Below are 18,469 nucleotides of genomic sequence, written 5' to 3' on the forward strand. Positions count from 1 at the left end.
CAGAGAGCTTTGAAAGAGATAATTACATCAGAGGAGATATATGTTATAACAAAATATTTAAGATATCCCAAACCATACTCAGATATTAATGTCCTGGCTAAATTTTGGCATCGGTAGAGACTCGTTGAGCCCCCTTTTAATATGTAGGATATATATTGGAAATGACCAAATAACTCAAGTCCTCCAAATTATCCTGATAATCAGATTTTGAAGTTCCACAGGCTCGAGCAATGTTTTGAACGATTTTGTAGGATTTTGAAAAAAAATGCTCCGATACATTAGAACATCGTACAGCTTGTATTCAATCCTCAGTATATCTCATAATGAATATCTGCAAATACTTTGTTATTAGAACTATACTGACCACATTACATTATAGCTACAGTTCCACGGTGCTTTTTGGGATCACAATTATAGACGAGATATTGAAGATGAATCTGTAGAACACTTGAACTTATATGGAGACAAGATTTGAAATCCAAGATGTATTGAAGAAAGAGAGATATTTTTAATAGGGGAAAAGTTGGCTTCGTCAATACCTTAACCTATTATCGTCAGGGGGGTAAACAAAGTCCTAGAGCACTCAAATTTGGCCAATAGTTGCTCTGAAATACAATGTATCCACATGCCAAAATTGAGCTCTCAAGGACGTTGTTTACCCCCCTGACGATAATAGGTTAAGGTATTGCCGAAGAAAACTTTTCCCCTATAACTTCTTATCTCACAAAATAAATCTAGCTATCATACAATACATTATTGAGCTTGTAGAACATCAAGATCCAATCGATCCACGAACATTTTCGTACAATACAATCGAGATATCGCACAATACGTTATTGAGTCTGTGAAACATCGTGATCCGAACTCCAGGATTCAGGTAAATGAAGCATGTTTAGTTTGTTCAACTTCTTATCTCACTTGATGTGCTGTGGTCCCACGGAGATTCATGCATTTTTGTAATAAATCTGGACATCATGCAAGTCATTTTGAGCTTGTAAAGTACAAATATTCAAACCTCTGCATAACTTGGAGGTTTCAACATATTTTGTCATTACAACTACACATCCCGTATGATTATTTGGAGCTCCACGAAGCTTTTTGGGTTTCCAAATTAAGACGAGAATCGTATGAAACCTCGTTGAATAGGTAGAACATCTAGATTTGAACTCAAGGACTATTTTTAGAATGGAACATGTTTTGTTAATGCAATTTCTTATTCCACAGAGCTTCACGGATTTGTGTAATAAATATGATGATTATTTTTGTCCCCATCAAGCTTTTTGGGATCACAAATTTAGACGAGACATCGTATCAAACTTCGTTGAATCTGTAGAATATCAAGATCTAAGCTCTAGGACAATTTGGAGAATTGAACATATTTTGTTAATGTATCTTCTTATCTCACTTAATGTGATGAGATCCCACAGAGCTTCATGGATTCATATAATAAATCTGGACATCATACAAGACTTTATTGGTCGATTAGAACATCAAGACCAACCAGGATCCTCAGGATAACTTGGAGACCACAACATGTTTTGTCATAACAACTATCCACATGATAATATGGAACACAACTAGGCTTTTTGGGTTGACGAATTTAATCAAGACATCGTACAATATCTCGTTGGATATGTAAATATCAAGTTCACTCCAGGACAATTTGGAGGATGGAACATATTTTGTTCATACATTTTTTTTATCCTAATTGATTTGATGAGGTCCCACAGAGCTTAATGGAGTTGTATGATAAATCATACAACATTTTTTTAGTTTGTATAACATTAAGACCAACTCCTCAGGATAACTTGGATACCCCTACATATTTTGTCATTTAAAATACATATCATGCATGGTTATATGGTACTCCACGAATCTTTTTAGGTTCATACATTTAGTTGATACATCATTCAATACCACGTTGACTCTGTAGAGTTTTAAGATCTGAACTCCAGGATAATTTGGAGAATGTAACATATTTTTCCTACACAGTTGCTTACCTTACATGATGTTATGGGGCTCTATTATGCGAGTTGGGTTAAATCAAATCTATTGGCACATCCCGTTGAGCCTGTAGAACTTGAAGAACTTTACTGCAGGATGATTTGTAGGACTAGAGTATTTTGTGAACATACGGGATCAATAATTCGATCAGTTTAGGCTATCTTTATTAACGAGACTTTCATCCACTAGCAGGTTCATCTTTTGACAAATATTGGGGACTCCTAAAGGGGAGTTTGAAATGGCGATGAGGAACCAGAAGGGACCCCTAGTTAAGAGTAGTGGACAGTTCGGAAGGGACCTCCCTAGTAACAGAGTATTTGTTTATCAGAGTTGGCTGTCGAGATGCTGTCGTAGTTAATAGATGTTCCTGGTTTGGTGAATTTGGTCGGCAAATTGTCATGGTGGTGTATTCAGAGTTCGTTATAGAGGTTGGCCATGATTCGATGCAGTGGGTCGGTTATGGTTGGTTCTTGTCAGTGTGGTAGGTCAGATGTTCTTATACATGTTGGCGTCCTTGATGAATCATATAACACCTCCTTCGGTTGAAGAGTCATTGGCCAGTGCGTTTCGAATGTTGGTCGGGATCCCATAAAGCTCCCTAATTCCCTAATAAACATCGGCAGTTTACTAAGTGGTGCTCTACCTTCATCGTTGTGTTGCAAATATCGCAATGTTTTCGGAACAAAGTCGCACGAAGTTATATTATGGGTCGTCCAAGTATGTCCTGAGCGGAGACGATAAAGAATCAGTTGGTCCTGACGGTTTGGAAAATCCTGTCACTTGTTGGTTTTCCTTTTAATGTTGCGGAGAAACGATTCCCTTTTGCTGGCATACTCCTGGGCCAAAGCGTTCCGAAGTTTGAACATCACTCAAACCTTAATATCAGGTCCAGGAACGGTTTTAGTAGCGAGCCGATTCAGATCGACTCGTAGCCGCAAGATGGTCTGTTTTGCAATTCCCCCGGATGTCGCAGTGCCCAGGGATCCATAGGAAGGTAGTGTTTGGTGGAACTTGCAATTGGATCCCTTGGATCCAAGGATGTCTGGATGCCTGGGATTCCAAAGCTGTTAGAACCAGGGTTCTGCATTTTCGAAACAAAGAAAAGAAAATGAACTCTCCACAGAATTGCTTCATTTCGAGCAATATCATATTCGTGTAAGTCATCGTGTTTCTTGTTATCGAGTCACGATGAATATTCCTCTTTTCAAACATTACTAGACTATCACTTGTTGCGTTCGTCAAGTGCTTCAGTTAATTTCATTTGAAGCAAAGACTTGTTTCAATTGACGCAATGAATGACTCGAAAACTGCTTCCTTCGTTTTTTTCACTTTCACTTCAATTCGGAGCTCATTTGACTTGTCACGACCTGACGACGCAGGCATCAACATATAGTATCCGGATAGTATCCGCACAATATCGGTTGAGATGGCATCCAGATTATATATAGTAATAATATATTATTTTATATTAAACGAAAATTAAATTAACGAGACCATTCTGGAGTCCAAGATGGCAGCCATCGGGGTCAGGGAAAGTCTCAAATACCCTACAATATGGGTATTTTCGGAACGGGTACGACGTGAAGGTGCCGAAAATCGATATTCGACGTAATTTTGGAATCCAAAATGGCGGCCATCTGTTTTCAGAAAAAGTGTGAAATACCCTACAATATGATATTTTCGGAACGGGGATGCTGCGTAGATGCTGAAAATCGATACCTGACGCCATTTTGAAATTCAAGATAGTAGCCATTGATTTTATGAAGTGTCAAATACCCTAATATATGGGTATTTTTGAAACGGGAACAACGCGTAGATGACAAACATCAATATCGAACACTATGTTGGAATCCAAAATGGCGGTCATCAGGATTCAGAAAGTGTCAAGTGTAGGATAAATATGGATATTTTCGGAATGGGGACAACGTGTGGATTCAGAAAATCGATATCCGATGCCATTTTGGAATCCTATATGGCGGCCATCGGGTTTTACAAAAAGTGTCAAATACCCTAAGATCAGGGTATTTTCGAAACGAGGACGACGCGTAGATACTGAAAGCCATTTGTAGGCTATTTGACACTTCTTCTGAAATCGGAAGCCACCATCTTGAATTGCAAGATGGCGTCGGACATCGATTTTTGGCTTCTAGATGTCAGCCCGACTCCGCAAAACCCACATTGATCGGTATTTGACAGTATTTCAAAGTTTTTCTGAACCAAAGCCGCCATTTTTGATTTAAAGACGGCGTGACATCAATTTTTGGCATCTACGTCTCATCAATATTCTGAAAATAACCATATTTTATGATATTTGACACTTCTCCGCAAATCGGGAGCCGCCATCTTGGATTACAAAATGGCGTCGGATATCGATTTCCGGCTTCTAGACGTTGCCCTGATTTAAAAAAAAAACGTTTGTATGGGTATTTTATAGAATTTAAAACTTTTTCTCAAACCGGAAGTCGCCATCATGAATTTAAAAACGGCGTCGGAAATTGATTTCCAATCTCCCGACGTCACCCCGATTCCAAAAATATTGATGGGACTGCATCAGCATTTCCCATTTTTTCCTGAAACAGAAAGCTGCCATCTTCGATTTCAAAATGGCGTTGGATATCGATTTTCATCCTCTAGACCTCATCCCGATTCCAAAAATACCTTTATTGATAAGTATTTTGACAGTATATGACAGCATTTCCCACTTTTTCTTAAACTTAAAGCCACCATCATGGATTTCAAAATGGCGTCGCATATCAATTTTCGATATCTAGACGTCACCCCGATTAAAAAAAATACCCATATTGACGTGTAAACAAACCACCCGATAAACTTGACAACCACGTGCACAGATCTATGCGCATACGCTTAAATTAACCGAGTGAACAATCAATAAAATTCATAAAAAGTCAATGCAAAAGTAAGTTCATTTGACATTGAAAGTAGAAATGAACACGAGTCAAGCCAAAACAAACAGCATGAAAACTGATCGAAAGTGGTTCTGTTGATGTTGACGGGGATCTGCTCGAAGATACTACAGAATGACTTTCAATTGAAAGTGATGGTTGACAGCTTCATCGTCGCTTGACGATTTTCGATTGAATGTGACTTTGTAGGGCCCTGGTTAGAACACTTGCAGGGTCATGGTAATGGCGTAGAAGATTGCCGCCCTTTCCGCAGACAACATGGAGCACTGGTCCAGGAGTAGGATGGAAAAACTAGCAGCGGAATCTGCAATTCCGAGGCCGACTCCTCACGTGGCCTTAGAGCCATCCATATATCTGAAACGGTGATCGATGTATTTCGTCCTAAGCAGCTCTGTGCCATATCCGTGCATTTCCCGCGAATTGTTACCAGCCTGGAATCACTTAGCAACCGAGAGATCAAAGTGGAGGTCCATGTCCAGTGTAGTCTCGACACTGGGGGAGCTTCTGATGAGCCAGGTTCCTTAGAGCTCTGTTCCCTCTCTGTGGTAGCAGACTTCTTCGTTTCCAGCAGTCTTCTCCAGTTCTGCTTACCATAGTCTCGGCTACTTGGTACCGGAAAGGCAGAACACCGAATTAAACACATGCTGAGTCCGCATGAGTTGATGGTAGGGTTTCGGGTCATTTGGCCGAATTCCATTTGGCCGAATGCCGTTTGGCCGAAAGTCGTTTGGCCGAATGCCGTTTGGCCAAAAGTCGTTTGGCCGAATACCGTTTGGCCGAATGGCGCTTTGCCAAATGCTGTTTGACCGAATGCCGAACAACACATCTTCAAAGAACTGTTCATGTTTGAAGGAAGGAAAAAACTCCTATTTTTTAATACTGATTTGTCTTAATTTTATGACAAGCTTCATTACTGTGCAACAAATAATAAGATCATCAAAACTCCAAGGAACTGCTCATGTTAAAAACAGTGGCTAAAAAATACCAATTACATAACTAAAGGCTTATTTGTGAAGGAATAATGAATCCATCGACACTATAAAATTTCAGTTTTATACAATAGACAATTTAACAAAAAATCTCCAAAAAAACCAGAATTGTGGAAAGTAAGAAAAAGTCAACCGCCCTGCTATTAGTAGTACTCAACAATTCGAAATCTCTTTTCAAGTGTTCGGACAAACGACCCATTCGGCCAAATGACCGGACACCGATGGTAGGAGCCTAGCCGTACAGAAAATCTCATTTCCGTAGATAATGTTCTTGTTGTTAGTACGATCAGGACTGGAAAGTGTCCGCAGCAAGCTAAGTGTTATGCGGCAGCTATTTCGTACATGAATTCGATCAGGAAATTGAATACATGGAAACATTTCTTTGATAAAAATCCATGATACAGGCGATAGCTTACACAGCTTTTCTTTTGGATTTTCTATAATGGTGAAAACTGTCATGAGAAAAGTTAATATTTTTTGAAGTTGGTGGTGTTCAAGAAAAACGGAAAACTTTATCTAAGGTTTCCGGAAAAAATGGCCACCCTGATTTTTTGGAAATTTACTTTTGTTAATATATCCATGAACTCTACGTATGGGCAAAGTTCCATAGAAATTGAAGACCCTTCGGCCGAAGACAACAAATCAAGAACACAGAATCCAAGCGACAGATACAGTAGCGCTGCACTTGAGTGAAGGTGGAAGCAACGCATAAAAAAATGAGCAAATATACAAACCCTTCTTCTGAGGATGTAATCTTTGCTATCAAATTCGTTCGAAGCATTTACCTTTGAGCGGAAGATGACGCGATTGTACCTGTCTCATAGCGTTTGTATGAGAAAATGGAAGAGTTGCCAGTCTTCTTGATTTGTTGTCTACGCTTCGGCCCAAACCTGTTCGGTGAGTTTTCATTAGACTGCCCAAGAATTCAAAGGAAATCTTCGAAAACATCTTAAAAGATACCAGCATGCTCAGAAATCACCGTAAATACCTTCAGTATGATCATTCTTCTGGAAATATTCAACAGGTATGAAGTTCTTGACATTTCCCTGAAGTCCTACGAAATTCTTTAATATTCTATGAACTTTCTTGAGCTTTTACAAATTCTTCGGTGATATTTTTTCAATCTTCAAATTGAATTTCTTTGATGATCTACAAACTTTCCCGAAGTTATCTTATGGTCCCTTATGTTTTGCAAATTTATGTGATCTATCAATATTTCTGAGGTTCTGTGAGCTTCTTTGAAATTCTGGAAAGTTTTTGATGATCTACGAATTTTCCTGAAGCTCTGCAAATTTTTCTGAAGTTATGCGAATTTCTCTTATCTTTTGTCTATGAAATTTCCTGAAGATCTGCAAATTTTTCTGATGATATGCATTCCAGGGAAGCTAAGTTTTGTCATTTTTCTAAAGATTGAAAAACTCCATGAGCCTCTGTGATCAGTGGTGAGAAATCTGTAATATCAAACAAAACTGTAAACAAATATCATTAAAATGAAGGAAATTTCCAAAATACTTCAACGCATTTTCCTCTGCTTGTAAAGAAACTAGCAAAAGCGCCTCTTTTTCATCTGACGACGAATCCATTGCTCACGATCGCTGCGAATCTGCGAAAAAAAAACTGCCACTCCGGTGTGGATACCCACACGAATTTCACTACCGCGGTTAACGAGAATACCAACTTCCACGGACGGAACAATTTCCACGCTTCAACCTGCCGTCTCTGAAATTGTTACTTCTAGATGGCTCCCGAGTACTGCTTAATATTATAGCGATCTCCTCCATAATAATGTTGCAACATTTTGAATGCTATGTTATACAAATATCAATATATTACCGGCATTTATCAATCTAGTTAAACATGTTTATTAAAACACGTTATATATGACATTGTGAGCATATGATTCGTACACTCAAGTCCCAACACTAACTGAGATCCGCGGCGGTATTCTCAAACACAGCTTGCTGGTAATATATTTGCATTCCTCACCTGGATAAAAACAAGCACAGAAACTTCCTATTCATTGACACATCAATCGAACAGAGCCCAGCGATTCATGCATTGCACCGCATTGGACTCACATACGTTCGACTCTTCTGTCGTTCCTAAACGAGTAACTACCACGAAGTCATCCAAAACATCAATCCCATAAATTTCACTCCCGGTTTTATTCTCTATTCAAACGACTCCAGCTGACTTCAGCAAGCGTCAGTCGGTTGGTAGGTTGTATTTGTGGATAAGTTTTTCCCCCCTTCCTTTCTATGAATAACCAGCAGTAGGTAGTATTTTGAGTCTACTGCTACGGAGACTTCAGGACCTGACGTTATAGAAAGACATACATGTCCATTAAAGAGGTTCGAATATTGCAAAGCTAGCACTCTCCTGAAGGTAGTTAACATTAGCTGCAGCCGGCATTAGCTCGTGAAGTCTCCTTCAATAAGGATGGTGGCAAAAAGCCAGGGAAAAATTTTAATGCATTCCCGGCAAACTCGCTGAAAAGTCTGCATTTGAGCTATTGGAAGAGATAAAGGCAAACCGCGCCGCTCGCTCGCATTGCCAGTGTGGAAGATGCAACTGTGGGAGTGGGGGAGTGGGAGTATGTCGAGATAAAATTTCCTCCACTAAACAACTCCCGGCCTGGTATCTGGAAGAACCTTTTCCACTAGACTCTCCGGTACAAACTGAGCCGCTTCAAGTATCGAGCGATTTACGGTGCTATTGAATTTTATTAATATGTTCAGGCAAAAGAGGGCGCACGGGCAATAAAGGGAAATGTTCGCCGCGGTTCCGCGGCGGTGTGCGAAACTCAACTTCAACTTTTACAACATCTCGTAAGAATGTGTAAATAACTGCAACAACATAAATAAACTTCACCGTGCACGCGGTCGCAGCTTGATGGCGGTGGCGTGGCGGTTTGCTTCTTAATCTTTGGGACTGTGATGCATTTTTTTTTTTGTTGGCGGTCGGTTGCTCTGGTGTGTCCCGCTTGAAAGCCGTGAAAATGTGCGGTCAATCTGGGGAGTAAATATTTTCCTTGTACGGTTGTTGGATGGATGGATCCACACTTGAAAAGGTGCGCGGTGATGAATTTCTGGTTTGAGGTTTAAGATTTACGCTGCATGTAGCAGTAAAACATGTCGGTGTGGTTGAAGGTGTTAAAAGAGGACTGACGGCGTTTTCCAGTGACGGTCCGGTTTAGTGTGCTAATATGCAATAAATCCGCTGATTAGATTCACACTCCGTACAAGCGCTCGCCCAGATATGTGTGCCACTAACTCATCTGTTAGGGCAGTCGATGTAAAAGTAGCTAAACACAGCAGCAAATTAACTCGCTGATTGAAAATATTAGCAACTAGGTAGAACGGCTGTTCATAGACGTGTCTAGTTGGAATCCGTGGTAGGTTAATTTTGAGATTATACCTTTCTAGTACACGCAAAAATTCCAGACCAGAAATAGCCAACATTTTGCACAGCCCTCTCTGATTTGGATGCAACTGAATTTTATATATGTATTATTATAGGGGAAACGCACCTATTTTGGCCATGCATATATGATATCAGGGCTGGAAAGCACCTCAGAGCGTTAGCAAAGCAACTTTGTGCATGCATTTTACAACACTCGACAAAGAGTGTGTGGTTCTCACATTTGCTTCACACACTCTTTTCCAACTAATCTGTGAGAAAGCGATTCACACAATGAGTGGAACACTCCGTGCGGCGCAGGGAGCGAATATAATACAACAAGCGCCAATGTCTTCTTTGAGTTCTTTGCAGACTTTGCTTACCACGACTGCATGCAAATGAAGTGAAGAAGAGCGAAGAAGAATTTTGTCTTTTTGCTGGGTTTCCCATTTGCAACCCTACACTGAGTGGCGCTCTTTGCGTCGGAGCCGCCGGAGCGATGGCTACACATTGAGCTTTCGTTATTTCTGGGTGTGTGTCTGTCTTCTCTTCTCCGCTGCTTTACACTTGCGCAGGGTGAAAGACAACCAAACTTTGTGTCTGCTTGATTCTCACTTTGTTTATTTCAGAAAGTCAGTACATTGCACATTGAGTGATCAGGTTACAGCCATGGATGATATATAACGTATTTTATATTTTGAGATCTTAAGATGCGTCAAGATTGTTGATTCAAATTTTATTCATAGGGGATCAAATACACATAAAACGTTCTTAGATTGTGAATTAATCATTTTTCTGAAGTATGCTCAAGACTGGTACATTTACCCTGGTCACTTTATTATTTTACCTGAATTTACCCTGGTCACTTTTGGGTCATTCGTGACTTTTTAGGGATGAGATTTGACCTCGCGGCTCTGGTGTGAAAGTAACATATGTTAACAACCCACAATTTATTTGAAGGAGTTTTATTGTTTCTTGGATGAGTTATGACCGAAAACAGTGCTCGGAAAACCATTCTCAAATCTCATATATTGAGCCTCCCGGAAAGAATAAACTCGGGTGCAAATGTGCCAAACAGGGTTACTTCCACTCACTTGCTATAAAAAAAAGTTTTTCGGAATTATGAAATCATGATATAGTATAATGCTAATTAGTACTTGTAAGTTACAAGAGGAGGTCATGAAGTATATGTTTGACACATAAAATCTGTCAAAATTGCTATCAGTGCGTCACAATCAGCGATTTTACGACTCGTGAACGGTCACTCTGAGTGAACGCTCATGAGTCATAAGATCGCTAATTGTGACGCTCTCAAAGCGATATTGACAGGTTTTATGAGTCAAACACATACTTTACTACCTCTTCTTGTTACTTACAAGTACAACATAGCATTATTGCATCTAATGATTGCACAATTCCGAATCATATTTTTTATAGCAAGTGAGTGGAAGCAACCCTGGTGCCAAACAAACCTCACTCTTGATATCCTCATAAATTTCCACGCAGTCACACTCAGAATGCCAAAAAATCATTCCAGCTTAAAACCAGGCTTGATGGAGTCTCACTCGTGAGCAAGGAATCAAAAATATCTCCAAATGACAAAATGACAAGCGATCAACGAACCGAATGATAACGCTATGTCAGAAGTGAAAAGCAATAATGATATAATCTTCTTCCTTTTTTCATGACAAGCAGCCCGTGCGATACAGGTCACTCGGGGCGGTAGAAGGAAACGAGCAAATTGTTGGCAAACTGCTTCACGAAGTAAAGCCGAAGATGATACAAGTGTGTTAATGGGAATTTTTTTTTGTTATGTCTTTTCTCAATTCAGATCAAGCTATGTCCTCATCCGTGTATATTGCAACAAAACAGGCAAGCAATATATCATTATCCTTCTTTCACTACGATCGAGCTATGAAACAGAGCGAGTTTGTCATGGTAGTCGTAGCCGTTTTGTCTGTATCAGGGCTCCACAAAGTCACTCTCAATCGAAAATCGTCAAGCGACGATGAAGCTGTCAACCATCACTTTCAATTGAAAGTCATTCTGTCCTCTCTTCGAGCAGATCCCCGTCAACATCAACAGAACCACTTTTGATCAGTTTTCATTTTGGTTTGACTCGTGTTCATTTCTTCTTTCATTGTTAAATGAACTTACTGTTGCATTGAAGCGAAGCTGTTCGATCCAAATTCGTGCAGTTTGTATGACTTTTGTTGCTTGTTCATTCGGTTCATTTAAGTGTATGCGCATAGATCTGTGCACGTGGATGTCAAATTTATCACTGTCGGGTGGTTTGTTTACCCATCAATATGGGTATTTTTTTTTAAATCGGTGTGACGTCTAGAGATCGAAAATTGATATGTGGCGCCATTTTGAAATCTAATATGGCGACTTTCAGTTTAAAAAAAAAAAGGTGGGAAATGCTGTCAAATACTTATCAATAAAGGAATTTTTGGAAACGGGATGATGTATAGAGGATGAAAATCGATATCCGACGCCATTTCGAAATCCATGATGGTGGCTTCCGATTTCAGATTAAGTGGGAAATACTGTCTAATACCCATTAATATAGGTATTTTTGGAATCGGGATGGCGTCTAGAGGCCGGAAAACAATATCTGACGCCATTTTGAAATCCAATAAGAAGGCTTCCTATTTCAGAAAAAATGGGAAACGCTGATGCCGTCCCATCAATATGGATATTTTTGGAATCGGGGTCACGTCTGGAGATTGGAAATCAATATCCGACGCCATTTTAAAATCCATGATGGCGGCTTCCGGTTTGAGAAAAAGTTTTAAATTTTATCAAATACCCATACAAACGGTTTTTTAGGAGCAGGGTAACGTCTAGAAGCCGGAAATCGATATCCGACGCCGTTTTGTAATCCAAGACGGCGGCTTTCGATTTGCGGAAAAGTGTCAAATATCCTAAAATATGGTTATTTTCAGAATGGGGATGAGACGCAGATGCCGAAAATTGATGTCACGCCGTCTCTTAATCCAAGATGGCGGTTTAGGTTCAGAAAAACTGTGAAATACTGTCAAATACCGATCAAAGTGGGTTTTTTGGAATCCGGCTGACATCTAGAAGAAAGAAATCGATGTCCGACGCCATATTGAATTTCAAGATAGTGGCTACCGATTTCAAAAGAAGTGTAAAATAGCCTACAAATGGCATCGAATATAGATTTTCAGTATCTACGCGTTGTCCTCGTTCCGAAAATACCCAGATATGAGGGTATTTGACACTTTTTACGACCCGATGGCTGCCCTATTGGATTCCAAAATGGCATCGGATATCGTTTTTCGACATTCACACGTTGTCACCATTCCAAAAATACCCATATTGCAGGGTATTTGAAACTTTCTAAACCCTGATGGCCGCCATATTGGATTCCAAAGTGGTATCTGATATCGCGTTGTTCCTGTTCCGAGAATTAACATATTGTAGGGTATTTGACACTTTTCTGAAACCCTATGGCCGCCATATTGGATCCCAACATAGCATCGGATATCGATTTTTGGCAGCCACGCGTTATCTCCGTTCCAAAAATACCCATATCTTAGGGTATTGGACACGTTTTATGAAACTTGATGACCGCCATCTTGGATTCCAAAATGGCGTCGAATATCGATTGTCGGCATCCCCGTTTCGAAAATACCCATATTGTAGAATAGTTGACACTTTCTGAATCCTGACGGCCGCCATATTGAATTCGTCGGATAACGATTTTTGGCACCTTCGCGTCGCCCCCGTTCCGAAAATTCCCGTATTGTAGGGTATTTGAGACTTTCCCTGACCCCGATGGCTGCCGTCTTGGACTCCAGAATCTTCTTCTTCTTCTTCGCATTTCAAACTTATTGCTTATGGCAAATTAGCTTATTGCGTGCCCACCACTTAGTGTTCTAGGTGCACTTCCACAGTTATTAATTGAGAGCTTTCGATGCCTGCTACCATTTCTGCATTAGTATAATTGTGTGGCAAGTACAATCATACTCTATGCCCAGGGAGTCGAGAAATTTTCCAACCCGAAAAATTCCTAGACCGGACCGGGAATCGAACCCAGTCACCTCCAGCATGGTCTTGCTTTGTAGCTGCGCCTTTACCGACTGAGCTAAGGGAGGCCCCAGAATGGCCTCGTTAATTTAATTTTCGTTTAATATAAAATAATATATTATTACTACATATAATCCGGATGCCATCCCTATCGGCAACCGATATTGTACGGATACTATATTTTGATGCCTGCGTCGTCAGGTCGTGACAAGTCGAATGAGCCCCGAATTGAAGTGAAAGTGGAAAAAAACGACGGAAGCAGTTTTCGAGTCATTCATTGCGTCAATTGAAACAAGTCTTTGCTTCAAATGAAATGAACTGAAGCACTTGACGAACAAAACAAGTGATCAGTCCAGTCATGTTTGAAAAGAGGAATGTTCATCGTGACTCGATAACAAGAAACACGATGAATTACACGAAAATGATATTGCTCGAAATGAAGCGATTCTGCGGAGACATCATATTCTTTTCTTTGTTTCGAAAATGCAGAACCCTGGTCTGTATCGTTGGATGCTTTATGTGTTTGAATTTGCTGCTCGTGAGTATGTAATGAGCCGAGATCAGCATTTTATCTATCCAAGAACAGCTCAAGTTATAAGGAAGGACTTCGCTTCACGAAGGAAAAAAAGCTTGAGTTTATTTTAATTTAATTTTTTAAACTATTTTATTTTTCAAATAAATGCTCTTCGTATAAAGAAGGAGTCAACTTAAAGAGAAAAATAATTTGTGTGAAATATTCACAAATTAGTTTTCTCTTTAAGAATTGAATTTTTCATAAAAATAATTGTCAAAAAACAGCTCATGCTGGAGTTAAATCCAAGAAACATGTTACTTTTGAGAATTTTCAGATAGAATTTTCAAAAGCTTTTATCTGTCAAAGAACAGCTCAAGATTCAAAGAAGCAGTCAACTCCAAGAGCAACACAATTTATGAGTATTTTATGATAGAGTTTTTAAAAGCATTTATAATATAAAGAACAACTTAAAGTATAAAGAAGAAGTCAACCCAAAGCAAGAAATGAGTTGACAACCCCTTAGGATACGGTTGTGATTTATGTTTGCTCTCTGTTTTGTGCGTGCGTTCGCTTTTATAGTTTTCGGCTGCATTTTCCGACAGGACTTCAACGCCTGTCATCTGTGAACAACTCGAGTGAAGCCAAATTTCTCTGGTGCTCTGGTGCTAATTTGACAACTCCTCCTTTTCCTCTATGATTAAGCTTGGTACATGTCACGCCGCGTTTCGTAAAAAAAGATAGTTTTTCAGATATCGTTATAGGAAAGCATGATTCACGCAAATTGTGCTCGTCAATTCGAAAACAACTAAATCGTTTTTAAATTGTCCATTGCGGGAAAGTAAGAATGGGTTTGAAGGTTGGAGCTTAAATGTGTTATGGATCAGCAGCGATGCTGATGTTTTCGGCAGTTTCAAGAACTGGATCGCATTTCAGGGGGTTGCATTTACTGGATTAGCGCTGTCACTCTACCTCCCAGATGGTTTTACGTGTGTGATTGGTAGTTTTCTCGCTTTCCGGAAAGTTTTAGAATTTAGAAAGAAAACGCGATTCATCATGTATGTTTTCAAGCATAAGAAGAGATGTCGCTATCTGCAATGTTTGATTTTTTTTCTCCCAGACCAGAAATTTGTGGCACCCCGAGTGTTAATTTTAATTTATGTTTATTTATGCGCTGCAAGGCGCGTGAAAGAGCTCGGCACGGTCGGTGTTGATGTTGGTTCTCTCGCAACAATTTTTTGCAAAAAATTAAGTGTTTTCGACCGAAAGTGTATCAAAAGTGCTTCTGAATGTGTTTCGCAGTTGCGTGTGGTGAAATTCGTGCATTTCCGGTTGATTTTCAGTGAAAATTCCGTATCACAAAATTGCAGTTCCTTTTTTTTTTTCTTACGTTTGAAGATGACGGGTTTGCTTTCGCGAGAGTGTCGTTTATTGGATCCGTTTCTTTGCACGGGTGTATTTTTTGTAACCAGCCATGTGTAAGTGTGCTTGTGATTTTCATTGCCTCCCAGGAGGCCGAATCACCGTGTTTGGATGTCACGTTTTTGCCGTGCAGTTCTATCGAGAGTCTCGTCACCGTGTGCGAGTTTGAACACGGTCCGGTTGGAAAATTTGAAGGGGAAAGTGCTGATAATGTGTTCGTCGCAAGTTTTGATGATGATTTGGTGGCCGACGTTTCCGTGGATCAGCGAGTTTACGGTTGGCAAAAGTGCTCGCCTGGTCGGAGATTGTGAGCTTGCCAGTGTCAGAGATTGTGAGCAAGCTGAAGGATGCCTTGCTGGATACGCCCAAGACTGGCGGGCGGTAGCTGGTGGCCGTGAACGGTTCCTGGGGAAAGCACTAGACGTGAACCTCTTCCCAGATGACCATGGCTATGCAAGAAAATTTGTTTTCGTAACAAAGGTAATTGCTTTTAGATATTTTTGCAAACAGTAATAGATAGTAGACATGAAGCCGGGCAAAGGTTTTATCCTAGACAAATGGTAAGTTACAAATTCGCTGTTGTCGCTGTCGTAGTCACCATCGTAGTCGCCGTAGACAGTACCGTTAGTATATTTAAAATTAATCATCAGCCGCTGAAACTATATGAATTATCGCGTATTTCCGTTGTTCATTGCATACCAAGTGAAATTCAGGAACCTAATTTCATTTGAATAGCATGTTTAACCAGGGCTTAAACAATCGTCACGTCGGTCATAGTTTGCTATGATTGTCTGAATAATGCGTAAATCGCAAATCAAAACATTCAACGTCGCGTCAAAGTGGAACTTAATGAACGCCTAAGTACTCTTTCGAAGTTTTAAGTTTTTGGAGTTGAAAGATCGTCGGTTGCAGTGGCTTGTTCACTGAGGAGAAAAACGCGGTCCCAGGTCCTTTCATATTAAAAGTGAATGGTAAGATCACTTGTTTATCGTGTATTTTGTAAAACTTTTCGTTGTCGTCGGTGCCGGGTTTGAATAGATATAACAACTTGAGTAACGGTATAATGTGATATGATGTGCTCGGTGGTCTTAGAGCAACCTTTTTGTGCTTACTGAGCAGTACATCATGAGTCTAATCTCAAGCCCATCCATAGTGGTAAACGTTTTTGCTTTCTGAGCAGAAGACCGTGGGTTCAATCCCAAGCTCCTTCGCGTTATATGATCGTTAGGACATCAATTCAGCATATCGTTCACCAAAACGAATCCTGCTGCAAAATCAACCCTCTTACCCAACATCCCTATGGTTTCTCGTGAAAGTGCAGAGGTGTTCTCAGCTTCCATCACAGCGATTGTCACGTCAACACATTCCTACCCATTCCTTTCTTGACCTGCGTTCAGGCGCGGCTGGCGCTGGTATTGCCTAATTTGAGATCACCAGTTTTTACACATTGAGAATGATTGCTAGTCCCAAGAATTGTTTATTGGTTCTCTGTGTAAATACAGCAGGTCTGGCAATAATAGAGTAGCAACCGTGGGCAGTCAATCATGTTCATGCTCATGCTCAATAGCCTAAACAGTTAAGGCACAGTATTACCACGCTGGGGTTAGAGGTTTTTGTCTTCCCTGTCCATAGATTATAATTATGCTTGTCACACAGTATGCAAATTCATGCATTGGTTGGCATGGAAATCTCTCAATAAATAACTTCGGAAATTCTACAAAGAACACTAAGTTGAGAGTTGGTGTAAGCTCGTATAAGAGCGTCAAAGCCGGGAATGATAAGGTAGCAGGCATTATTCACAAATACAATTTCACCCTTTTGGATTGATGGTGCAGAATTAAATGTAGGTTGGCGGTAAGAATCATTATACAAAATTAAGCAAGTTCTAAGAGAGGGTATAAAGAATGAAAACTGTCTCACAATTTCGTTTTCTATTTTGAGCAACAATTCGTTGCTTGCGATCTTGAGACTGCTTCGAGCTGACGTGATTGCTTATCGCGATGAGTTTTAGCAACACTGCCTCAGAATTATTCTTAACTCGGCTCGTTTTAGGCTCAATAATGCCTGCATTTGTCAAATTACGTCAAACGTTCTTATTTCAAAACGGGGTGTGATCATAATTAATTTTAAAACCAATGATTGAAATTTAATACTTGCCACTCTGCTTACATCCTGACAGATACCAGTGCATTTATTTAAGAGATTTCGGAGACTGCACCATTTCTGCTGTAGTACATTGTGTTGTGTGCTTACTCAGTGCTACTCTATTCGAAACATTTGTTATCCCGAATATTAATTAACCGAACCGTGAGTCAAGTCCGCTACATCAGAAGGGTTTCGCTTTGTAGTTATGCCTTTACCGACTGAGACTAGGGATGTCACAGTTTTATGAGCTCCCAACATGGTAGATCCTACCATAAGTGATACAGAATCAGGTTTTGTCTGTTTCCAATGGAAATAGTTAACATGTTAAACTTATTGCAGCGTAGGTATATAATATCCGCCTTATAGTGCCAGGCAAATAGTTATGGTTATCAAACCCTCCGGACTTGAGAACCTTGCAAAGTACGTTCAAGCTGTTATTAAGAATGCACCATTCCAATTACCTGTGGACTGTGAACCATGTGCTCACCCATTTGTGAATTCCCAAATAACCGTTTCAATTTGTACTGGCTACAACAAATACCACCGATACGTCCTCCACACACCTATGACCAACGGGGCTTCAACAATCAGCAGTGTCAAGACACCCATCCCCTTATAGGAACAAAAATAAAACCAACTAAACCCCCCCTGCCACGGTACACGCTAATTAACACTTACATGCGACTTGAATGGTGGCAGGTTGTGTCCGCACAACGCCCCGCGAGGACCTGGCATGGCAGTCGCACTTGAACGGTCCCCGGCCGAAGAACTCGTCGACCTGCTCGCGAGTGATCGTTGTGCTGGCTTCCTGCAGTTGCACACCGGTATGTGGGTCCACATGCGTCTCCAACGATGTCAGTGGAGGCTTATTGCCACCGCTGCATTTGAATGAGATCTGTACACGGCGAGAGAGCGAGAACGACGGAGAAGCAAACAAACTAATTAGCTACGGAACTAATGAGGTTCAAATATTAGCTTCGGACTTTAACTGGTACCGTACCAGAGACTCGAGAGAAAAA

At 40.3% G+C, this 18,469-nt stretch overlaps 1 protein-coding gene across 2 annotated transcripts in view; it reads right to left on the minus strand.

Moving 5' to 3' along the window:
* Positions 1–18,469, minus strand: part of LOC135704987 (netrin receptor unc-5-like) — an 846,608-nt gene that overhangs the window by 525,971 nt on the left and 302,168 nt on the right. For both annotated transcript variants that reach the window (XM_065226538.1, XM_065226537.1), the window contains one exon: positions 18,129–18,345. In XM_065226538.1, the coding sequence (XP_065082610.1) occupies positions 18,129–18,345 (217 nt within the window). The remainder of the gene's footprint in view (positions 1–18,128; positions 18,346–18,469) is intronic.

The sequence above is a fragment of the Ochlerotatus camptorhynchus genome, unplaced genomic scaffold, assembly GCF_037179485.1.
Source record: "Ochlerotatus camptorhynchus isolate MF236.1 unplaced genomic scaffold, CSIRO-AGI_Acam_v1.1 ptg000255l, whole genome shotgun sequence".
Taxonomy (NCBI): domain Eukaryota; kingdom Metazoa; phylum Arthropoda; class Insecta; order Diptera; family Culicidae; genus Ochlerotatus; species Ochlerotatus camptorhynchus.